Source organism: Anabrus simplex, chromosome 4 (assembly GCF_040414725.1).
Source record: "Anabrus simplex isolate iqAnaSimp1 chromosome 4, ASM4041472v1, whole genome shotgun sequence".
NCBI lineage: Eukaryota > Metazoa > Arthropoda > Insecta > Orthoptera > Tettigoniidae > Anabrus > Anabrus simplex.
The window spans coordinates 99,966,625-99,993,105 of NC_090268.1; the positions used below are offsets into that span (position 1 = coordinate 99,966,625).

Genomic DNA, 26,481 nt, shown 5'->3' on the forward strand with positions numbered 1-26,481 from the left:
GGGTATATGTGTCGTCTTCGTCATTATTTCATCCTCATCACTACGCGCAGGTCGCCTACGGGACTCAGATCAAAAGACCTGTATCTGGCGAGCCGAATTGTCCTCGGACACTCCCGGCACTAAAAGTCATACGCCATTTCATTTTCCCGCAGTCTTATTTCCGAGAAGGCTGTGTAAACAAAAATGGATTCTGTGCAGGCTCCCGCTCTAGTTGCAAGTGCATGTGCAGTAATAATTATAGGACTATTGTTAAGAAAAGTCTGAAATTTTGGGTGAGATCATGGGTTGCGACGAGAAGCTCAATGGGAATTGTGAATACAATAATGAATGAATTTGAGAAGTGAGGACCAGGAATCATACCGGAGATACAGAAGAATGGATATAGACACATTTCAGAAGTTAGTTGAGAAAGTTGCTCCATCAGTTGTGAAGCAAAATACCCATTTGGGAAATGTTGTAAGTTTAGAGGAGCGCCTGGCAGTAACTCTTCGTTTTCTTGCCACTGGAGCACGTCCAAACTCGTGCTCCACTACGGTATTCTACATTGTATACAGAATTCTAGGTTAGGTAGTATACACATTGTGAGTAAGATTGTATTTAATTGCATAGCTCTTAACGTTACCCTAGAAACGCGACGTTGAAGTCACCAAACGTCTTTTCTTATGTGAAGACTGGGTTAGGGAATTTTCAATGTAATAGTAACCTCTCTTGCCTACCATCAGTCACAATCTTAGGCTTCCCCTAAACTACCATTTCACTCAGCATGAATAAAATTATGTATATCCAAGATTGTAATGGCTCATTCCCCGACTTTACATACCGAATTTCATTAAATTCTCTTCAGCCGTTTTCTTGTGATGCGCGTACGTACGTACGTACATACATACATACATACATACATAGGCCTACATACAGATAGATAGCGAGACAGAAATTCCGAAGTAAAAAGTGCATTTCCTTGTTGCTGTGGACATGATCGATACAGAAATACCACTCTTTTTCAATTCTGAGCAATGCACAGACACAATTCTTATTTTATATATATATTACATGTATTCCGGGAACTACGACTGAGGATGTGTGAAAAATAAACGTTCACAGGACCCAAGACTTGGCTGGAAGGATGAAGGTAATTGCTTATATTATTTCATGTTTGTAATTATAACACTATAATAACACTAATTTCACTAGGCACAGATAATAGAAATGTAATAATGTCAGCAATTACCTTGATCTTTTCAGCTAAGTATTGGGCCCTGAGAACGGTTTTTTCTCCCTCCATATTCTCAACCGCAATGACCTTTGAAGTTTATTTTCTATACCGCTGTACTACTTTAATAGCAATTCTCTGTTTTATAATGTGTGAACTTCGTATTAAACCGCTTCTCCTCATACAATGCGATAAGCAGTTTCACTGCAGCAACACTCCAATTTAATTATTGGCCATTTTTACCAGATTATATTTCACCTTTATCACGAAATCTTTGATCAAATATAATAACACGGAGAAACTCGTCAAAGAATGATCCAAAATGGTTTTCATACAAGTTATTTTATCAAAGATTATCGAATCTTTGATCCAAGTTCCAAGCGGCCTTATTAAGTAAGAATTAAAACGGGTATTAATGCTCCAAGTACAGGTAATATTAGTACTGAATGTCGCTTGTTTGAAATTATTTCTTTAGTATATTTTCGTATACTACATGTTTGCAAAACGTTTCAAATTTCCACTGGGTCTTATTCCTTAATAGCTCCTACTACACTCATCAAGTCATCACATACGATAACCGTAAAGCCCATACGACCACAACTTACACATGAAGGACGACACACGAACATCAGAGAGGACAGGTATGACACTTAAGGTTTTCTCAGTTTTGACGGGCTGTCTTCTTCGTCTCCTACGGCTGCCTTCTCCGGTGATTCCTCGGTCATAGCTACAATTGCTTTCCAATGATTATAGTTGCTCTCCATGTAGCTGATCAATATAGGCATATCGATGAAAGCTGAAACATGACAGATTATATTACACACTGCTGCTACACATTTTCTGGACCTGGACGTCCTCCGTCACTTGGACCCCGTAGTACAGTACACGTAATATAAAGGAGCCCGTGCTCACGAAGAAACTTCGTTGCTAGAAATGTTCATTTTTAGCTTGAAAAGTAGTAAATGTAAATAAATACAGGGTGTCTCTTATAAACTCAGACCGAGCGCAGTGTGTTTGTACTCCGCGCTGCAGCAGCTGCTTCAGCCCAACTTACGTAGCGCGCGGCCGCCCTGCTTCAAGCGTGTATAGACATTTATGAAATCTTACCTTATAAAAGATTATAAAAGTGTCATCCTTTATAATGAGGGACTTCATAAACACCATTGGGATTTTATGCACACCAATAGCGAGAGTAATGACTGTTCACACGACCATTAGGATGAAACCAAACCTCATCCGAAAAAAAACAACGCGATCTGTGGGTCGAATAAACGATCATTCAATGCAGCAAAGTATCTCTCAAAATATATAACTCTTGCGGCTGGATCAGCAGGTTTTAAACAATGGGCCCATGTAAACTTGTACGGTTTGATGTGTAACAGCTTTGTAACTCTGCGTGCAAAAGAAACCGAAAACCCTACTTGTGCTAATTTTGTGAGCGATTTATTCGGAGACCGTTCAATATTCGCACCAATGTTATCTAGCTTTACCTCTGTTAGTACTGTTCTTGTGTGCATATGTTTCTTATTGGGCTCTGAGCCAATAGTTCCAAATGTATTTACAATTACGTGAATCTGTGCTCATGAAGGTGGTACTTCACCAGGAAATTGCTGAACAAATAGATCGCGTCCCCGTCGAGCCGACTCGAACTAAAAATAATTTTTACATACAAAAATACGGTGTTGCAATGATAACTGTCTCAGCATGTTAACAGCTGCGATTCAGACTGGCGACTCATGCTTGCCAGGTCGAACACGTGCAATCGTCTGGGTTTATGAGAGAGACCCTATATATAAAAGTAACCCCCTTAAAGTTACATTTAAACAAATAAATCATGGTCCAAAATATCAACTTTATATTGCTGAAAATTAAAATTTACTTATTAACGTAAGTTATGAAAAAATCATTTTCAACATTGACAAAAATACTAATTAGTCTATATTAAAAGAAGCTATTCTGAAAGTCTAAATATAATCGCTGCTGATAAAAATAAGTTAAAATTCTATGAAATATTTTCGGATGTGAATATCTTGTGAATATTTAACATTAGACGCTGTCAGTTACTGTGCTAAATTTACAGTGAAAAATACATTTTAAATAGAGAAATACTGTGATAAATGAGACACATTACCATCAAAAGGCTGTAATAAAACAATAGGACATACTACAATGAAAATATTTTGTGAAAACAAGAATAGCATATTTCTCTCATAATTCTGCATAATTCTACAAAATTACCAAACCGACAGTAAATGTCCCAAGGGAGCGATGATGCTTGTGCTCTTACTTAGTGGGAAATTTGAATTAACACGGAATAACATACATACGGGAAATCGGGATACCTTCATTGTTTGACCTTCTACGTATATTATTACATAAAATCAGTAAAAGCTACAGATAAGATTGCCATGCTAACAGGATATAATAATAAAACTCCGTAGAGTATCGTAAATACAGGAATAATTCGAAAAGGTATTTCAAAGGGGGGCAAACATACATATTTTCAAACCCAGTGCAGCAGTGTTAATATACAGTTGTTAATACTGTATTCTATAGTAATAATAAATGATATTCTACCTTCCCACGCCTCGAACATGTCATTGATGATGAAGTCCATGAATCCAATCTGCGACTTTGGTATCGAGCATGTGTTGCGGTCAAACATGGGCATCACAACAGGCAAGTTGTTGGCTTTCTCCTCGTCCGTCTGAAAACAAGAATCGCTAAATATGAAATATCAAACATTTTAGCAAAGTAATAGTGAAACAATGTTATTCAAAATTAAGTGAGGTTATTCCATTCAGGATCAGGGATTTCAGAATACACACAGTTTAGGTGAGGCCATTTCAAGCGGGAACCACCACACAGTGTGCAATATTTTCCGAACTAGATAGATAACTATTTTTTCGACTTCTTGACTTGGACCGAAATGTGTACTGACTTTCGTTCTTGACTATACAGGGAATGTTGGGATGTATCACCTTTAAGTCTTCGCAGCTATTTGCTATTTCTAAGATAGCATAAACAAACCTCAACTGCTTCACTCGTTATAACTGTGAAGCAGCTAAAGTACATGTTCACTAGAACAGCCATTGAAATAATTAAATAAATAAATAAATAAATAAATAAATAAATAAATAAATAAATAAATAAATAAATAAATAAATAAATAAATAAATAAATAAATAAATAAATAAATAAATAAATAAATCAACCTCAACTGCTTCGCTGGCTTGCTGTCATTCAGTCGCAGTGATGTTAGCCTTGTTAAAGGCCCTACAAGTGATACTAAATGAGTGATCCTTGTATATGAGGGCATGGGATAATAATACAGGTATGCAGTTTTGCATGATGTGAAAATCCATGTTGTTGACAATAGTTTGATGCCGTAAAGAAGATTACATTATGAGATATGAACGTAAGATTATTCTTTTCGTAACGCTAACTTCAAATAGACTCCATTCGACCCTGTTAAAGCCATGTATGACTGTAACCGTGAACTTCTAAACTTTTGAAATATGCATGATATTTTGCGATTATTTGAGCTAATAAGGCAAATCAATTTATTTCAGAGGAACGGCATAAGCTATCCAGGATGCATCTTTCTTAAGTACGATTCCACAGCAACGCGCAGTCAAGGATAAATACAAAGCATTTCAGGTGATCCAGTCATAACAAAGAGCTGGCGAAGACTTACAGTAAAAGTGGTACATCCCAACATTCCTTGTACAGACAAGAACGTAAGTCAGTACACATTTCAGCCTTTGTTCAGGGGTGTTGTGTTTGTCACAACAGGTCGCTTGCCTTACGACTAGAGTGGTTCACGGTATACAAAAGAAAGCCAGCGCACTGCGGCGCGTGTTCTTACCTATTGTACTGCCTTACATAAAAGTATTGTGTTTTACTACGTACTATGACAGTAACTAGAGTATCTCCGAAAACATAATGGTTTTCGATATCTTACAAATTTCATTCTCTTCTATCCCGCATGATCGCTGCACAACATTCCCTTTCACTCTGCGTGTGTGATATGGATCTAAGCGGTGGTGATGGTTATTGTTTCAAAAGGAAGTACACCAGGCGAGTTGGCCGTGCGCGTAGAGGCGCGCGGCTCTGAGCTTGCATCCGGGAGATAGGGGGTTCGAATCCCACTGTCGGCAGCCCTGAAGATGGTTTTCCGTGATTTCCCATTTCACACCAGCTGTACCTTAATTAAGGCCACGGCCGCTTCCTTCCAACTCCTAGGCCATTCCTATCCCATCGTCGCCATAAGACCTATCTGTGTCGGTGCGACGAAAAGCCCCTAGCAAAAAAAAAAAAAGGAGGAAGTGCAACTGGGCAACCATCCTCTATATAACACCAATCAGGGAGGAAAAATGAGAGGGAGCCGACACTTCAAAAAATGAATTTATCGGCCAAAGGAAGACGAGGGCCACGAAGGGCGTGAAAATGAACGACTTCCTAGGCCTTGAGTGCTCTAATACCGCGGGGGTAAGAAAATAACAAGAGTTGACCAAAGAAGTTGTTATAGGGACGTAACCCTAGGCCACGAACGACATACGGACTTCTGGCCGTCTCAATACTAGTTACCGTTGCATGACAATGCATCAGGCTGTTCTCTTGGTCCTCAAATTTCTTGCTAAATATACAGTGATATTTTTTCCACTGTCTCCACAACATTCTCTTCATATGTCACCGTGCAATATCATCGTCTTGTTTAGGCTGATGAGAGCGCGGAATATGGATACTCCAGTTAATCAGAAGTCTGCGACGGATGTCGTGAAGAACGCTTTAAAACCAGCCTTCTCGAGCTCATTTCCAAAGCTTCCAGAATTATGGCAGCAGTATTTCGATTGCCGAGGGGATAAATGTATGGAAAATAAGGGTAATGTGTCAAAAATATCTTGATTCATACAGTGTAACCCCATGAACTACTGTATTAGGATAAATACTGTACCATTTAATCTGCCTCTTGAGGATTATCTGAATGATTGCGAAGGAAAATGCGTTTAAATTCCAGTTGCGTGTATATCTTAACTGTGTCAATATACAAGAATATTTTTCTAAACTTACCTGATTGAAATACTCTTCAGCAATGCGATTCGCCCACTCAACACACATCTTCAGCGGCCGTGCGGGGTTGGACACGTCAGCACACTTGATCAACATCCTCTTCACTAGACACGCGTTCTCTTGTGTCAAAGAGTAGCCCTCTTGTAAGTCAGAACCGACCTTTAAGAAGATATTTTAAGAATCAAACATTAGAATAATATTGCAATACATGATGATTCTTATAGTATAAAGACATAGTTACTCAATATACGAGAATTTTACGAAATTCGTGAACGGAAAGAATTGGCCAAATTTGTTAAATTGTGTAAAACCAGTGCAATATATTACAATGGGAAACAGGCGTTGTTTCCGCTATAGTACAGTTTTTTTTACAATTTGCTTTACGTCGCAGCGACTCAGGTAGATCTTATGGCGATGATGGAACAGAAAAGGGTTAGGAGTGGAAGGAAGCGGCAGTGGCCTTAACCCGTAACTTACACGATTGGGTCCCTGGGACCCATGAGTGTTTTCTTTTGTAAGTAATTTTTCACATGTTGGCCGCACTGCGCTTACCCTCCCTGTACTCATCTTTCCTTTCGTCCTCTACATGACCTTGGCAGGTGCGGACGCGCTGAGGTTTCCTTTTGTCTGTAATTACAGCGTTTGGGTCTAAAAGGTTATTTTTGAAGTAAGGTAAATCCGGGACAGGTGCCGCCCCGGTAGAGATGCCGCATACACTGTAGCTAAAGGTTCCCATCGTTACAGCTAGATGGCAATATGTGTGGTTTTTCAGTTTCTAAGGAAGAACTACTGTCTGCGAGTGTGACGAAATTTGCTCGTATATTACGCCAATTATAGCCGATATCATGAGGCGAGTACATGTTTCCTCCTGACAAAGTTTTTGCGTGTGTTAATTTATTGTATATTAAGTTGGCTTCAAATGCTTAAATCAGACGTTTTTAGTACAGTGGACGTCAGAAACATAACTGTAGTTGAGAGTAAGCTAATTTTGGGCCATGATAGCCTTGAGGTATGAAAACAGGAGGGTGCGGCGTCTCTCCCTGATAGTTGGCCTTCGGGCTGAGCAGCGGTCGCTGTGCAGGCCAGAGCCATTTCAAGGGTGTTAAGTGCCGTGGGGTTTTATATAACACAGTGAAGAATCCATTGCACATGCACATTTATAGTAAATCGAAATTAAAATATGATTTTAATGTTGTAAATTATCAGATAGATCTTTTCCATTGAATGATTATATTATGTGGATATAATTGTCTTGTAGTACGTTCTAGTGTTCGGTTATATTAAAGTTGAAGAAATTGGCTTAAATTTGATTTTGTCATTAATTATTTTACTCGCGGCATCTCTCCTGAGCAAAGTCGGCATCTATACCGGGATCCAGGGAGAGACGCCGCAGATGCAACAATTCCTTTGTTCACTCCTTTCTCCCATTTAATTTCAATTGCCAATATTTTGTTCATCCCTGATCAAATGTACATGTTTTCAAATTATGCTCGATGAATTTGCAACAATTTTTAAAGTAAATATACCGAGATATAACAAAAGACATAAAAAGTGCGGCAACTCTCCCGGAATTACCCTAATATGTCACTAAGTAGTGATAATGTGAGAGCTATGTTAGAAGAAGATTTAAGTGATAAAGCGGACGCAGAAAGTGAGTTTGAAATTAGCGAACATAATAAAATTCAAGTACTAGTAAAACTGAGGACGAGGAAGGCTTGTCCTGCAAGTGTTAAGTGCCAATTTCCACTGTGCGGGTCTTGTGGAACTGTCATTTGCTTGAAGTGTGCTGAATTATAAAGGCTTAAAGCTTTCTTATGGTGATTAAAAGAGTAATTTTCTCCTTCTTTGAAGGTTTGATCCCATAACTCTTTGCTTGAACTTTATTAGAACAGAGTGATACAGAGTTTCCCCATTGCAAATCTGTGCAAATGTGACTATTTTGAGAAAATCCTTCTGTAAATATGTAAATCCTATTATTTATGATAGAACCATATAACTATTAATAATATTAAGCAAAATTTTAGTATGGTTATAGGATATTAAAAATAAGTGTTTTTGGAATTGTAATTTTTTAAAAATAAATCGATTTGAAGAATATTGTAGAAGAGGAACTGTCAATTAAATGTATATTTTCATTCAAAATGAGCAGTTAAATGTCGTGCAATTTCAGAAAAGTTTCCAAACCTGATACAATATGTGGTAGAAAAATGTATTTACACTTGGGTCCCTTGGACCCATGGGTGTAAGCAACGTAATAATTTTTCGCCATGCAAGCTACGGGTTAATTAAGGTACAGCCCCAGCATTTGTCAGGTATGAAACTGGGAAACCATCTTCAGGGCTGCCGACAGTGGGGTTCAAACCCACTATTTCCCGGTTGAAAGCTCAGAGCTGGACATAGGAACATAGGTAACTTAGGTCAGAAAAACAACCAGAAGTTGTAGGTCGTTAGTTTCTTAAGTTCTATCATTCTGATGTAGCTAACTAGAGGGACTGGTACACCGTCAAGTATGGTTAACAGTAATTCAGCCCTTGTCCAGTAAATTACTCAATATACAGAAGATTGTATGTCAGTAAACGGAAAAGGAAGATTTTCTTACATCGAATTTCGTAACGGATTTTTTATGTACCCATCGACACAGTAAGGGTTTAGGTTTCGAGCCCAAGAGGAAATGACATATTGAGGTCTATCGTCACAGGAAACTCATTTTTGTTTAGGTTAATTTTACCTGGACCTGAGGACCGGTTCGAGGTCCATTCCGCCTACGTGATTACAACTGAGGAGCTATTTGACTGTGAGATGGCAGCGCCGGTCCAGAAAGCCAAGAATAACGGCCGAGATGATTCGTCGTGTTGACCACATGACACCTCGTAATTGTGCTCAGCAGTATAGTAGGCCAAAACGCTTCGGGGCTGTTGCGCCATAAAGTTTGTTTTTGTTTAATCTTATCCATACACTGCCCCATACGGTGTGCATACCCTCCAGGACTTTGAGTATATTTTTGGTCACTAAAATATTTTCATTTTTCGGGATGTCGGCTTCTTTGATTTTTCCATAATTATTGCCATTTGAAATTATCTTAAAGTGGCTCAAATTACAACCACATTTTGTCAAACTGTAGAAACAGAAAGACAGTTCAATACAGTAGCAATACACAATGTTGAGTATACTTTAAATTTCGCCACTTCATTACGATAATGCGACTATAGTATATAGGCTTATGCCACATAAAGATTGAAACTGTATTTTTATTTCAAATATATTTGATATTTATACATTGAAATTCACGAGTAAATTGTCGTTACAGTTGGTTTTCAGGAGCAATAATGTGGGCCATCTATATATTTGTACGATGTCTTCGGCATTCGGCCACCTGTGTAGTCTAGACAGTAGTCTCCTGAGCTCAAGGTGGCAGAATCGAATCCTGGTGCAGTCTGTTGGCATTTAAGGTGGCATTAAGTCAGTGATTTTTCTGGCGCGATAAAGAACTTCTCTTCAGGACAAAATTCTGACGTTTCTCTTTTCTTATCATCATCATGGTGCTTTGCAATGAAAACCAGCTACAATTACACATCTGTCTTCATTAAAGTGACATTTTCCTTTGAGTGCTAAGTAATTCATGCCGGTCCTATGTCTCTTCTTCTAGTAGGATTGTAGAACAATGCTTGCCAGGGTAGAAGATATGACGCGTCCGTCATCCTCCCCGGTAGGATTTTTTCTCAACAACCATAGTTTTATTCCACTTCTATTTCCTATCTTTCATCATGGTTGCTTACTCTGTTACACCGAGCAGAGTGCCTTCGGCTCTACAGATCTGCATTCGGGAGGCGGTGGGCTGGTCCCACCTGTCGGCTGTCCTGAGAATGGTTTTCCGTTGTTTTCCATTTCCTCGCTAAGGCGAATGTCGGGACATTTCCTTTTATAGGCCACGCCTCACCCTTCTCCACATCTCAAATCACCACAACACATCTCCAGGCCTGAGAGAGGGCGCCACACACTAGGATGACCGCCGTACCTCACCAGAGTACGGAATGAAAGCTTTTCGTCCTTTTTTTTAATTTTGCTTTACGTCGCACAGACAATGATAGGTCTTACGGCGGCGATGGGATAGAAAAGGCCTTAATTAAGGTACAGCTCCAGCATTTGCCTGCTGTGAAAATGGAAATCCACGGAAAACCATCTTCAGGGATGCCGACATTGGGGTTCGAACCCACTATCTCCCGGATGCAAGCTCACAGCTGCACGCCCCTAACCGCACGGCCAACTCGCTCGGTTTCAGTAGTAGTAGTAGTAGTAGTAGTAGTAGTAGTAGTAGTAGTAGTAGTAGTAGTAGTAGTAGTCTCAAACCGTAGAGTGATCTTAGAATAATGATTCGATTGTATTATATCATATTCACGTCTCTTCGAACCTAAGTTTCACTGGCACTCACCTAGAAAATAGTGTCGGTTTTTATTCAGTATTTATCTATTTATTTTTATTTATTTATTTATTTATTTATTTATTTATTTATTTATTTATTTAGCGTATGACATTCAAAATAAAAACATACAACCACAAATTAAATATAGAATACGCTATGTAGGTTACAATTTCACCATCAAGCTCTGCAAATAGTGTATACAAGAAGGATTTGGGTCAAGAAAGTCTTTTGGGCTTCTCTGATAAGCACTCAGGGGGCACTGTTCCACTATATGACGAACTGTTTGCTTAGGGACACCGCAGCTACATTCCGGGGAGGGAAATTTGCCCCATTTATAGAGCAAGTCAGCGCATTTGCATGGCCTGTCCTGATACGATTGAGGGTTGTCCAGGTTTTGCGAGGTAGGTCAAATCCTTTTGGTATTCTTGTAATACAGGGGAAATTCTGATACTCAGCTGGAGCGATAGAAGTCCATTCTTGAATCCATTACTTTTAAATTTTCCCTCATCATATTTTCCAAACATATTTAATACCACTTAAAGCACTGTACGTTCTAATTTAGATATGTACTCTACTAAAAAAAGGTGGGGTTCGGTACCAAGCCCGTAATATGAATTAACAGTAACAAAAGGGAAGTTTAAATCTATGGATTAAAAACTTAAATGATCATGCAAGTATATACAAAGTATTGTTTACTGAAAGTCAAATTACCACAGAAACATGCCGATCCCTTGCTACGGTATGGCGTAGAAGAGAAAAGAAACTATAGGAAAAAGCAAAATCAAAACAATTACCGTACATCTAGATTGGAAATAACTGGGTTTAAAATGTGAAAGAGAGAGATTTAAAAGCCGAGAGAGTTCGAAGTACAATACGTGGAATGAGCCCTTGCAAGATCAAGTCACTATGAGAGAAACTAGCTGTTAGAATTTGAAATGTTTCCAGTCGGTAGACAAAAATCATTTATAAAAATTGAATGACAATTCATCAAAACAAAGACATCTTGGATGGGGGGCAAAAGTTTCCTTCAGGATCCTTAAGTTGTACAACAAACAAATTGGAAACGAACACAAGTACTGCACTACCTTTACACAGATTCCTTTACGAATTATAAACTTGCTGCTGGGCCGAAAAAATCTAAGTTAAACAAGTGAAGGCTGAATCTTGTTCAGAGTTAGAGTGTGTAAGTCAAAATTTTAAATGTATCTGAATCAACGTTCATTTTGAAAGGTAACTTCAACGTTATCTACATGTCTAATCTAAGAAGTTACAATTTTAATGGACGCAATATTTCACACAATGAAATTTTCCGATGGTAACTGCAAATTATGATTGTTTATACTGATATAATTTCATTTTTATCACATTTTATTATCATTCTAACTTGTTCATCCAAAGCTCCTTCACCATTATGTAATACTTTTCATCGAACAGCATGTTGTTTATAACATTATAATTCTGGTACCTATTAAAATATTTCAGTGATATGTGAAATCATTTACTTAGAACCCTACACCGATTGTAACAATATCGTAGTAATTACAGGTCCACTAGATTGTGTAAATTATAGTCGTCGTAACTTTTTCTTGAAAATATACTCAATATAAAATGTTTTCAAATAAAAAGTAATTAATTTGTTGTATAGGATCCAGTGCAGAATACACGAAGGAGGTTTCCATTTGAAGGGTCGGGGGAAAAAGCCAGGTAAGTCACTTTTTCATCGAAAGTGAGATATTGTTACAGTCCGCTTCAGAGTGATCATGTGCATCTATTGAGAGGTCGGAAATGGAAAAAAAAAAAAGCAAGCGAGTCAGGATAAATTAGCACTCAAAGCTTCGCTGTTAGGGGAAAGAACTAGGGAAGTCAAGCACAAAAGATGCTTTTTCTCAAGTTGCACAAATATTGACTCTCCTCCTTTTTTCCCCTGACCCTTTACTCTACCCAATCCCCAAAATGAGACAAGGGAGGTTTCATTTCAACGGAATGGAGAAGACCTTTCGAAAAAATTAAACGTTCATTTCACACCAGCTTTGTTAAATGCTGATAATTTAGTCGGATAAATCCGAATGTTGAACAGAAATTCAAGGTTACCATTTACAATTTCGAAATTATTTCATTCCCCAAAAGTAGGGCAGGGCATGTTGATTAACTTTCACAGCAAAATACTTTTGATATTATGACCCATTTATAGCATCCAACAGTACGTTTTGGACAGGTGACATAGTTTAACTACAGTACTATATTAACAACTTATAGACCACCTTTTGCATATTCTATTATATAAGGCGTTACTGCACAGATCACTTGGTATATAGGCCACATAATCCATATATATTTCTTGCACATGTTTTCAAAGTATTTATTATTTCTTATTTTTGAGTCCCATAGACCGGAAACATTTCACATTCTCACTGTTAACAAGCACGGATTGTAACTAATCAGAGAATATTGCACTGTATTTCAAATAATTGAGAGGGCAAACTTCAATATAAAAGATTTTGTCAAGATTTCGAGGTGAATGTTGTTATTTCAATGACGTTAAATTCGAGACATGCAACAGAACTTAAACAGGAAACGATTACAAACTGAAACTGAAACAATAAACTGACACGAAGAATCTCGATAGTTATTGCTGATAACTGAAATGGAATAATTTATTTATACCACGTGATCCTTTTGGGTTTGAACAACACGAACTGTTCGTAAACATTGTGTGAACGTTCTGCTCCATTTCCTCAGGGAAAACCAGGCCTAATGACGAAAGATATGAATTAAATTCCATCGTTGCTCTTTTGATGAAAATATGCTCTTATTGCTTCTCTGCTGTCTCTGTGTGTGATACTGTAAACAGAATAATATTTCACGTTGTCATATTGCTCGCAAGTCAGATTTTCCTCAGTAATTTGCAAACCGGATCTAGTAAGTTTACATCAGTCTAACTCAATATTGAAGTATCACACTATTTATGCAATGTTTGAACGATAAGCACATGATTTCCTACTTTCAGTCCATCAATTATTTGAAATTTATTGCTAGTATTTTAACCGAGATTTTCGTTCAGATTTACCTGCGGATTCAAGAAAGTAATTTCACTACATTTGTCCTCAGCGCCACTCTGTGGTTACATTCATCCCGAAATAAAAGTAAATTATATAGTATACAGATCTATAAGAAGAGACAAAATGCAAAGGGGATAGGAAGGCAAAATTTGGTAAGGCAAATATTCCAGCATTCAAAAACCTGCAATCTATGTTAGAGTTTTGTAAGTTAGCACTTTACTTAAATAGAGTAATCGAGCAACTGGAATTTCCATTTGGAAGCTTAAAGAAAAATATTACAAAGTGAACATATAATATATGAGAAGATACATTATTTCTCTATATGAGGTCTAATTTAAAATGTTAATATTTCTAAATGATATATTATACATATATATGATCACTGCTAGTGTTAAAAGTATGCATGCTGATCAAATTAAAACCTTATCACTTTACACATGCATGACATTTTATTCCATGAGAATATTCCACATGCAACATTCAAATGCTCTACATATATTCACGGGTTTCTTTTGTAAATTGGATGTTATAAACTATATAACAATTTCCAGGAACTTTATTCTCCGCTCGAATAGAACCAAATATATTTTGCATATTTTAGAATATAATATAATTAACGGCAGAGCATTTGAATATCCCGTGTGGTAAACTTAAATAGACTGCAAATGTTAAATTATAAGGTGGAAGTAGAAATCATTCAGCTTCACAAGAAAATTAATTTCTAAGCTTTCAATTTACCAGAGGATTCTCGGCATCTTGGGCAGAATGTAGAACTTGAGATTCGGCTTCCCCAAGCTGATATGAAGAGTCCAACGTCGCATTTAAACACAATGACAATTAATATCCTAAATTACTTCAGGAGCTGGAGAGAAATACAAAGAATTGGAAAATAACGACAGCGAAGTAATGTAGAAGAAATAAATCTCAGTTGAATGAAGAATTCTAAAAGCAGAAGACTATGTTTAGAAACAGGCATGTAAAGTAGTATGACGGAAGATGAGAGCGGGATAATCAAGAGGAGAGAGATTTCTACTTAGCATAGAGTGTGCAATATATGATGAAAGCAGTGTTTTGCGTTAGCGGTCAAATTGTTCACTTAAGAGAAGTTTTATAGGAGAAATAAGAGAAGAAATAAACGCATATTCTAGCTATGAAAGTAATACAGTCTCTATATTTGAAAGTTTTTAGGAAGTGAAGAGCTCTGTGTGAGTAAGACACGAAAACTAAGTACATAATTACAAACATCTTACAGAAAAATAAAGAGCAAAATGCAACACTGATATCTCTGGAAACTCATTGTAACACATATTAGTATGCGAGGATAATAACCCCGTGATCCAGATGGCGCTCCAACATCGAACTATAAAGTTCTCGACAGGCTAGCTCGTTATGTCGGCAAACAGAGACTGCGTTCTTATAAAACTGTCCAGCGTTTGCATGAGGCGTTCTTCTGATTCACCACTCTAAAAGAACCTTGTGTAATGCAACATGGTGTCCAACCGTACTGGATCACTGAGTACAACAAGAGCATTCCGTATATGTTATCCTTAATAATAACAAGCAATGTAATTCAGTTATTGCTAGTTAATTTTGAGGACTGTGAATTTAATTTTACTCCAAGAATTTTGACATCAAAATGAACGCGGGGAACTGTTAGGTTTTCAAAATTAACTGATGGTGTGATTTATGTTTAATTTTTGGAATTTCATCAACATGTCTTTTTATTTCTTCCTTAGTTAAGAACATATTTTATATTAAGATGCCTACCATATGTAATAACATTATTTCTTTTTTACAATTTTCTTGACGTCACACCGACACAGATAGGTCTTATGGCGACGATTGGATAGGGCAGGCTTAGGAGCGGGAAGGAAGCGGCCGTGACCTTAATTAAGGTACATCCCCAGCATTTGCCAGATGTGAAAATGGGAAACCACAGGAAACCACTTCCAGGGCTGCGGGCAGTGGGATTTCGAACCCACTATCTCCCGGATGCAAGCTCACAGCTGTGCGCCCCTGTCCGCACGGCCAACTCGCCCGGTAATAACATGATTTAAGATGAATAAAGATGCTCCTTTATCATCACATTCTTATTATTATTATTATTATTATTATTATTATTATTATTATTATTATTATTGTCCGACTCGTTGGCTGAATGGTCAGCGTACTGGCCTTCGGTTCAGAGGGTCCCGGGTTCGATTCCCGGCCGGGTCGGGGATTTTAATCGCTTCTGATTAATTCTTCTGGCTCGGGGACTGGGTGTTTGTGTCCGTCCCAACACTCTCCTCTTCATACTCACACAACATACTACACTACCAACCGCCACAGAAACACGCAATAGCGATTACATCCCTCCATGTAGGGTTGGCGTCAGGAAGGGCATCCGGCCGTAAAACAGGGCCAAATCCACATGTGCGACGCATTTCGCACCCGCAACCCCACAGGTGTGGGAAAAGCGGTAGGAAAAGAATTATTATTATTATTATTATTATTATTATTATTATTATTATTATTATTATTATTATTATTATTATTATTATTAGCACGTAAATCACTTTTCAGAATGTAAAACATTGAACATTTTGCGAATGATTAGAGAATGGTAACATGAAATCGAGGTTACAGTAGTTAATGGGTATATTCAGAAATTCGTACTGTTTAGATTCGCTTACCTCCATATTAGGATCATCATCACGCACCATAGACTTGGAAAACACGTTGACGAACTTGGCTAGATGCTCAAAGTGCCTGGTCATTTCTGTGGCGAGAATCATGTCAATAACGTTCTGGCGGGCAACTTTGTACACATCTCGCTCCAAACCTGCAAGAAAATGAAGCAGAACAAAATCAACAACAATAACGCAAATATTCGTATCTCTCTTCGTACATTATGAATGTTTGCGCAATATTTTAGTTGAAATGCATAACAATTGATGCGAATCTACGCAATTTTCGTCAACTTATCAACAGTCTTGTTATAGGAACTGTTTGAGCGGTTTAACGTCGGACTGACGTATACAGGTGTTGGATTAACACTGGGATGAGGAAGGATCGAACTGGGAAGGTTAAAATCGGTTTCTTAATTAAAGTACAATGCAGGCAATTTACTGACGTTGTAGAAATAAGAAACTACAAGAAACTACTCGTATCTTCAGGACATGTGACGGTGGTGTTCAATGCAACCATCTCCCGCATTCACATCCATCTAGGGATGCGAGTGTAGAATGCATCCACTGTATCCCCTGTTTGTCTAGAGGGGAATCCCAGGGGCTCTGAAACTGGAAGCTTAAGTTATGTAGGTGGTCACGGGAACCCTGGATGAATCTGGCACTCTTCTTTTTCTACCGCTTTTTCCACAATTATGGGGTCACGGTTGCGAACCGTGTCGCACACGTGGATCAGGCCCCTTTTTACGGCCGGATGCCCTTCCTGACGCCAACCCTACATGAATGGATGCGATCACTATTGCGTGTTTCTGTGGTGATTGGTAGTGTAGTGTGTTGCATGAATGTGAAAAGTAAAGTGTTGGGACAAGCACAAACACCCAGTCCCCGGGAAAAGTATTAATCACACGCGATTAAAATCCACGACCCGGCCGGGAACTGAATCCGGGACCCTCTGAACCGAAAGCCTCAACGCTGACCATTCAGCCGAGGAGTCGGAGTGGCTGAATCTGGCACTGCTTCCACTTTCTGTGCCAAGCTCTTAATTTTGACCTTGTCTATCAGATTTCCGTTGTTTCTTGTTCTCTACTGATCTCGACGGTATTTGATTTGTGGAAACACGGGGTCATCAATTTTCTAACCTTTCATTGTCCTTTCTTTTCTTTGCCGAAACCGTCATTTTTCGAACGGTTAGACCTCTTCTGTTTCTTTCCGTGAATAGAAGTAAGAGTTGTACTTCCTGTTAAAGCAATAATCACAACTACCAGTAACTGAAAGCAGGCTTACAGCTACGCTACTCGCTCGTTAATTACTGAGAATAGTATTGGGCTATGCTTTGTCAGTCAACCAATGAATTTCAGTGAATTTGATATGGTAAGAGGACGGTCGTTAGGTAATATTGTGTGGCCGGCCAACCATCCATACCTTACATCATAGTCTGCACGGTTGCTAGGGTTACACTTCCGTTACACATTTTGTGATGCTAACTTCCGTAGCAAATCTATATATATATAAAATAGCTTGTCCTGACTGACTGATTCATCATCGCCGAGCCAAAACTACTGGACATAATGAAATGAAATTTTGGGCATACATTCATATTAAGATGTAGGTGCTCGCTAAGAGAGGATTTTTGGATATTCCGTTGCTAAGGGGGTGAAAAGGGGGGGTGAAATTTTAAAATGAGTGCACCTATATCTCAAAACTTTAAAAGTTTACAAATGTAAAAATTGGTATTTAGAATCTTCTTTGAAAATAAGGAAACACGTATTTTTTTGTTTTCAGAAAATCCCAATAGGAGGGGTGAAAAAGGGTGAAAATGGGGGAAAATGTGTTCAATGCCCTTAATCAGGATACCGGTAGTTATATCTCAGAAACTGAAGATATTACAGACCTGAAAATTGGTACTTTTGATCTCTTTTAAAAATAAAGAAACACGTATTTTTTTGTTTTTGGAAAATCTAATTAATGGGAGGGTGAAAAGGGGGTGAATTTTTAAAATTAGTGAATCTATATCTCCAAACTTTTAAAGTTTGCAGATGTAAAAATTGGTATTTAAAATCTTCATTAAAAATAAAGAAACACGTATTTTTTTGTTTTCGTAAAATCGCAATAGGAGGTATGAAAAGGGGTGAAAAAGGGGTTGAATGCCTTTAATGAGGCTACTTATATCTCAGAAACTGAAGATATTATAGACCTGAAAATTGGTGTTTGGGATCTCCTTTAAAAATAAAGAAACACGTATTTTTTTGTTTCTGCAAAACCCAATTAATGGGGGTAAAAAAGGGGTAATATTTTAAAATGAGTGTATCTATATCTCAAAACTTTTAAAGGTTATAGGTGTAAAAATAGGTATTTAGAATCTCCATTAAAGATAAAGAAACACGTATATTTTGTTTTCGGAAAATCCTAATAGGAAGGGTGGAAAAGGTTGAAAAAGGGGTCGAATGCATTTCATGAGTCTACTTATATTTCAGAACCTGAAGATATTACAGACCTGAAAATTGGTGTTTGGGATCTCCTTTAAAAATAAATAAACACGTATTTTTTGTTTGTGGAAAATACAATTAATGGGGGGGGGTGAAAAGGGGGAGATTTTTTAAAATGAGTGTATCTATATCTCAAAACTTTTTAAGTTTATAGATGTAAAAATTGGTATTTAGAATCTCCTTTAAAAATAAAGAAACACGTAATCTTTTGTTTTCGGAAAATCCCAATAGGAAGGGTGTAAAAGAGTGCATACTGGGTTGAATGTCTTTCATGAGGATACTTATATTTCAGAACCTGAAGATATTACAGACCTGAAAATTGGTATTTTGGATCTACTTTAAAAGTAAAGAAACAGGTATTTTTTGGTTTTTGGAAAATCCAAATATTGGGGGGTGAAAACGGGGGTGAATTTTTTAAAATGAGTGTGTCTACATCTTAAAACTTTATAATTTACAGATGTAAAAATTGGTGGTTAAAATCTCCTCTAAAAATAAAGGAACACGTATTTTTTGTTTCCAGTAAGTCCTAATAGGAGGGGTGTAAAAGGGTGAAAAATGGGTTGAATGGCTTTAATGAGGATACACATATCTCAGAAACGAAAGATATTACAGAACTGATAATTCGCATATGGGATTTCCTTTAAAAATAAAGAAACACGTATTTTTTAGTTTTTGGAAAAGCCAGTTAATGGCGGTTAAACAGGAGTGACAAATTGAGGTGAATTTTTTGAAAGACTATATCTACAGAATATCTTGGAATCGTAAAATGTTACAGACGTAAAAAGTGGGTGTAAATCTCCTGTAAATGTAAAGAAATATAGGTTATTTGTTTTTGGAAACTCTACTTAAGGGGAACCCAAAAGGGGTGAAATTTTTAAATGAGAATTTTTATGGATATCTAAAAAACTTAACATGTTACAGAAGTGAAAAATGGTATTTTTTTATCTCTATTAAACATAAAGAAACGTGTATTTTTAGTTTTCGGAAATACCACTTGGGTGGAGGGCGGGGGGGGGGGGGGTAAAAGTGACTGAAATGGTGATGAATTCTTTTAATTAGGCTACTGATATCTCAAAAATGAAGATGTTACAGATGTGAAATTTGATATTTGCAATCTGCTTTAAAAGTAAAGAAACACGTATTCTCGGAAAATCCAATGAAGGGAGGGGGGGGGGAAGAATTGAAACATTAGTTGACTTAATTGTATGAGAATACATACATCTAATACTAAAGTTGTTACAGACGTGAAAATTCATATTTGGTTCTCCTTTAAAAACAAAGAAAAAGGCGTTTTGGTGGGGAAACCATCTTGGAGGGCGGGAGTGTAAAGGAGTTGAATTCCTTTCATGAGGACACATAAATCAAAAACTGAAGAAGTTAGAGTAGTGATAATTGGTATTTAGAAGATCCTTTACTATTAATGAAACAAGTATTTTTTTGCGGGAAAATTCATTTAGGGGGAGGAGAGATTATTGTGAAATGAAGTGAAAAAAAGTAAATTATTTTTATGTGGATACTTATATCTCAAAACTGAAGGTAATAGATGTGAACATTGGTGTTTGGAATCTCCCTTAAACATAAAGAAACAAGCATCCTTTCAATTCTTTTTCGGGGGGGGTGGCTGTAAATAAACTTAACGGCGGTGGGGTGTAGAAGGAGGTGAGACCAATTGATTTTGCTGTTATTAATGTACTTATAAGGATCCTCCATTGCTCAGGAGGCAGCGCGCCGGCCTCTCACAGCTGGGTTCCGTGGTTCAAATCCCGGTTACTCCATGTGGCATTCGTGCTGGACAAAACGGAGGCGGGACAGGTTTTTCTCCGGACACTCCGGTTTTCCCTGTCATCAGCCATTCCAGCAACACATAATAGTAATAATAATAATAATAATAATAATAATAATAATAATAATATTCCGGACCGTCGTCAAATTGCGGACTGCGATGGAAACGGCTCCTGGACGAGTAATGACTAAGAATGCAGTCCGGTCGCGGGTTCAGTGCAGCCAAGGCACCCAGTATGACAGCACGCCGGATCTCCTGAAGGATTATATCTGTATTAAAAATATTATAGGAAAAGATGACAAAGATTTACGGACCCAACTGACATGGAGGAATACCTGAGCCTAACCCGGGAAGTACGAAATCGATTGCTGGAAAGGAAGATTTTAAAATGGGAGGAAACGTGCCGTAACATAATAGATCGGGAATTTTGGTGGATTCTCGCAGAGAACGAGTCAGATCGCGAATTTCGGCGGATTATATATCTAAAACAATAAGCATTCAATTATAAATTTCAGTATAATACCGTAGCGAAGCACGGGTATCTTGCTAGTTTTCAGATAAAATCGTATCCAGGATTGAGCAAGCTAAAAACTTGTTCAGCAGTATGAGCACCCTGTTCACCAGTAAAGATGTCCGGCTCCATGGCTAAATGGTTAGCGTGCTGGCCTTTGGTCACAGGGATTCCGGGTTTAACCAAAATTGGTTCATTTTCCTAGCACGGGGACTGGGTGTATGCGCCGTCTTCATCATATCATCCTCATCACGACGCGCAAGTCGCCTACGCGTGTCAAATCAAAAGCCCTACACCAGGCCTCTCCGGAGGCCACACGACGACCAGTAGAGATCTCAACCTTCAGCTCCGAGTCCGGATGTTGCGATGCTATATTTGCTCTTCCCTTCTGTATGGTTTTGAAGGCTGGACGCTCAGCCCTTAGCTGGAGAAGTGGATTGAAGCTTTCGAAATGAACTTGTACAGAAGAATGCTTCGAATATCCTGGGTAGAAAGAAGACCGTCCGCCTCTGTCGTGTAGTGGTTAGCGTGATTAGCTGCCACCCCCCCCCCCCCCGGAGGCCCGGGTGCGATTCCCGGCTCTGCCACGAAATTTTTAAAAGTGGTACGAGGGCTGGAACGGGGTCCACTCAGCCTCGGGAAGTCAACTGAGTAGAGGTGGGTGCGATTCCCACTTCAGCCATCCTGGAAGTGGTTTTCCGTGGTTTTCCACTTCTCCTCCAGGCAAATGCCTGGGTGGTACCTAACTTAAGGCCACGGCCGCTCCCTTCCCTCTTCCTTGTCTATCCCTTCCAATCTTCCCATCCCCCACCAAGGCCCCTGTTCAGCATAGCAGGTGAGGCCGCCTGGGCGAGGTACTGGTCATCCTCCCCAGTTGTATCCCCAGGCCCAATATCTCACGCTCCAGGACACTTGAGGCGGTAGAGGTGGGGTCCGTCGCTGAGTCCGAGGGAGAAACCAACCCTGGGGGGTAAACGGATTAAGAAAAAAAAGAAAGAAGACCCGTGAGGAAGTCTCAACTTGGTAAATAAGAAAATAAAGAGCTTCTAACAACCGCCAAGGAACGAAAACTCAGGTACATCAGGAGAGGTGAATGATATGAACTTCTCCGACTCATCATCAAGGGGAATATTGAAGAAAAACGATCTGTGGGGAGATGGAGAAATTCCTGGCTTAAAGACCTGCGCCGTTGGTATGGACAAACTTCCACCGCAATCATAATCAATTGGATCGCCAACCTTCTTAGGGAGACGGCTTCCTAAGAAGAAGAAGAACAAAAAATAAGAAGAGGACAAAACTGGATAAAATGTCACAAAAAAGCCACTTTTCCCTTTCAAAAATTGAATAACCATAAATATATGTCTAGGTTATGTCCACCCATCAACGGCTGCTAATTTCAGATGACCAGCGGCGATTAGACACAGCCTACACGGTTGCTAGGTAATATTGTCTGGCCATCCATCCGTACATTAGGCCTACTTGGCTGCCTGCACCGTTGCTAGGGTTACTCTTCCGTTACACATTTTGTGATGCTAACTTCTGAAACGCAAATTTTCAGATGAACCCCCTCCCTCCCAGCCATAAGACATTTATGTCAAAATTAGCAGTAGGTTTCGCAATAGAAAACTTTACAATTTTTGAAAAGGTGATTAAAAGAAATTTCGGAATTTTTCTTACACAAACAATTAGAATTCATTTGGCTCTTTTCCAGGATTTAACCGTGTTGTTGTTTTCTGTACATTCCGTACAGTTTGCCGACGTTTCGAATACATTGCAGTATTCTTCGTCAAGGCGACTGAAATACCCCTACTCGATTCCAGGTAATCAGTCTACCAGGCAGCAATCACACTACGAGAGTGGTTCCTGACTTTGGCCTTATATATTCTACTCTTTCTGGCTGACGTAAGCCCCATGGCTGCCTCGTGAGAATTCTGGAAATTATGTGTCACAGCCAGGTAGTGGGATTTGCCCGCGCTGTTATGTAATTAGAGGTTCGTCCTGCACGTTTATATTGAGGTCTGTATGTCTTAATCTATGTAGGATAGGCATCCAAGAATTGCTGATTTTATATTCTTCTTCTAAATTCGTATTGTTCGGGTGTTTCTTTATTTCGATAGGCTCACGGATTTTCCTTTCCAGATTCCAAGGGATAGCTGCTAGGGTCTTGATCTTGTCAAATGATATTCCGTGTCTTGTTTCAGTTAGTCTACACCTTTGTTCATTTTATTCTTTTTTTAAAATCAACGTTCCCTGTTAGGTCAAAAGAAAATTTTATTATTAAAATTCAGTTTCTCTGAAATACAATGTCACGTCTTAAAATAAGAAGAACATCCAGCTCCTTATCAGGTGATAGTGTCTCGGGAATGGATGCGACATTCCCACGCATTAGAGCTATGCTGATGCGCTTAATAAGAAAATCAGTTGATCGCGTTTCGCCGGAAATCCGAGCAATCCGTTGGACAACCTCTTTGATAAAATTGAGGCCATCATAACTCCAGGTAACACTCGCTTCAATGGCTACTGACACGAAGAAGAATTTGTCCAAAACATGGCTGTGTTTTCTTCTTTTGGCATGTTCCCTATTCGCGGCTGCACCTCCAGCACTCATTGACGAAAGAGGAAGATTGGACTGGGCGAATGTGTCGGCAAAGGTATAATCCTACAGGAAAGATCTACCCCTTTTCCATTGCTCAAGTGTCATTCCATCTGGCCTTTTACCATCTGAACAGCAGCAGCCGGTGGTCTCTCCTATAGAAGGAACTTCTGTTGAAAGAGAGCCCGCAAGATGACATCATTTATAGTGTAGTGGCGGATGTGTCAGCCTTTACTTTTCACACAGGAAAGGCCATGGAGGCCACGTCGATCAACGTAGGCATCACAAGCTGACCATCCGAGAGGCTCTCAGACGGCTGCCCCCAAACGTAAAGGCACAGCGATACGGCGACTCTCATTGGAAAGATGAAGACCAAGAGAAGCCATGCACCAGATTCAAGAGAAGAAACATCGAGGAACCGGGCTTTGCCTTGTAGACAGACTACTAGTTGGCTGCTGCAGAAGCGAGCAGAGATGGGTGATAAGAGGAACATCTCAAGCAGCTTCAATACTCATTTTGCCAATATCAAGGGAAACTACGCCGACTAATCTTGACCACCGAGATGTGCTCTCATTAAACATCTCGAGCAGTATCTCAGCTTGTTCCCGATGAACGCCAAGAAAACCCACTTCGCACTTAGAAAAACTGAGATGTTTGAAGCTTGTGTGCGAATGTTATCCAAAGATGAAAGGACGAAATCACGTTCATTAGCAATGGTACCATCATCCAAGTACCAAATGTTTAACTCGGCATTAATGGAGTTGACAATCAACTATATATATTAAAGTACTTCCATTGTTTTACTTATAATCTGGGATATGCAGTTTAACATTTGGGAGTAAATAATGGTAATTCTTAATATAGAATACATCATTGTAAATCCGTTCCAAGTTCAGACATTGAACAATCTTCTTTCCTCTTAAAGACTGCTCGCTTGACTAGGGTGTTTGTTATTAATTAAAACGTTTCTCACTCTGTAACTACAATGTTTATGTTGTAATAATATCATATGATCTCGTCTGCCGATTGCAAGGCTTTTGATTTGACGCTACCTGGATGATTTTCTTGCCTAATCTCTCGTACAGGCCACACACCACCGTAGTGATAGCGCTCCTGGGAGCAATATACAGTAGAGACTACACTGTTGATGGGCAATAGTGCCTAGTGAGAATCGTTGTGGACAGCATCTAATGATGATGTTTGAGGCCAAAAGGGGCTTAACGGCTAGGTCATCGCCCCTTGATGGTACGAGGCGTAACGAAATGAAACGATAATTAAAACTTCAAAATATATCCGATGGCTATAATATAAAACGAATGATGAAAAAAATATGACCATGAATCCAAAACAATCAATGGATCCAATTAACAATGCCTTCTTTTGTGAGATGATGCTCGTCACAAAAAGGGGTCCAAAATCCACGTCAACGGCACCTCATAATAGTACTAATCACTGGTAAAGCAGAACCATGGTGTTCCTCCTATAGTGGTACTAATCACAGGTAATGTAGACTCATGGTGTTCTTCATATAGTGGTACTAATGAAAGGTAACGAAGACTCATGGTGATCCTCACATGGCGGTACTAATAACACGTAATGGAGACCCATGTTTTGTCACACATAATGGCACCACTCGCAGGCAACACAGACTCATGCTTTGTCACACATAAGGGACCCACTCGATGCAATGCAGACCCATGGTCTTCCTCACATAGTGGGACTAATCACGGGCGCTGGCATTCCCGAAGTGCACCTCACATAGTGGAACAAATCACAGGCCACGTATACTCTTGGTGCCACTTCACCTAGTGGTACTATAATTGGTTAATTCCCCTCGCACGGGGACTGGGTATATGTGCCGTCTTTATATCATTTCATCCTCATCACGACGCGCAGGTTGTCTACGGGAGTCAAATCAAAAGACCTGCCCCAGGACTCTCCGTAGAGCACATGGAATTTCATTTACCTGGTGGTATTAATCATAGGCAATGAAAACCCACGTCGTACCACACATGATGGATGTATGGTACCACCCACAGGCAACACAGACCCATGGTATTCCTCATGTAATGGCACTACTCTCAGGCAACACAGACCCACAGTGTTCTTCACATAGTGATACTAATCCCGGGCAACAGTCCGCGCCGCCAAGTGCCCCTCCCCCCCCCCCATCAACCACCTTGTGGAATACACACGATGGTACTAACCACAAACAACACCCAGACCAGTGGTGTTCCTCACATTCGGTTATTACTCCCAGGTAACGTAGGTTGATGATTTTCCTCACATTATGGTACTAATCGTAAGTAACGTCGACCTATGGTGTTATTCACGTAATGGTATTAATCACAAGTACTCGTAGGTCTAATTTCATGATCCTTTGGTCGCCCCTTTTAGTCGCTCTTACGACAGGCAGGGGATACTGTGGGTGTATTCTTCGTCTGCGTTCCCCATCCACAGGGGGTAGCATCTAATGTGAACGCCCTCTCAGAAAAATGTGAGTGAGGAATGGCGATCATGCAACACCTTTCACTTACTTGCACAATGCTCCTCATAGGGAATTTGCCATCTGAGGGACAACTCTAAATGCAGATCAGTGGTGATACGTGACTGATGATGTTCTGACGGTATATGATTTGCGAGACCTGGCGAGAATTTCACTTTTATGCCTTGTAAG

The 26,481-nt window shown here is 39.2% G+C and overlaps 1 protein-coding gene across 5 annotated transcripts in view; it reads right to left on the bottom strand.

The window, feature by feature from the left end:
• Positions 1-26,481, bottom strand: part of LOC136871659 (high affinity cAMP-specific and IBMX-insensitive 3',5'-cyclic phosphodiesterase 8) — a 1,461,726-nt gene that overhangs the window by 18,536 nt on the left and 1,416,709 nt on the right. For 4 of the 5 annotated variants that reach the window (XM_068227177.1, XM_068227179.1, XM_068227178.1 and 1 more), the window contains 4 exons: positions 16,438-16,586; positions 6,284-6,442; positions 3,788-3,917; positions 1,816-2,006 (listed from right to left, as the gene is read on the bottom strand). In XM_068227177.1, the coding sequence (XP_068083278.1) occupies positions 1,861-2,006; positions 3,788-3,917; positions 6,284-6,442; positions 16,438-16,586 (584 nt within the window). In that variant the 3' untranslated portion in view covers positions 1,816-1,860. The remainder of the gene's footprint in view (positions 1-1,815; positions 2,007-3,787; positions 3,918-6,283; positions 6,443-16,437; positions 16,587-26,481) is intronic. The other variant, XM_068227181.1, reaches the window with a different exon arrangement.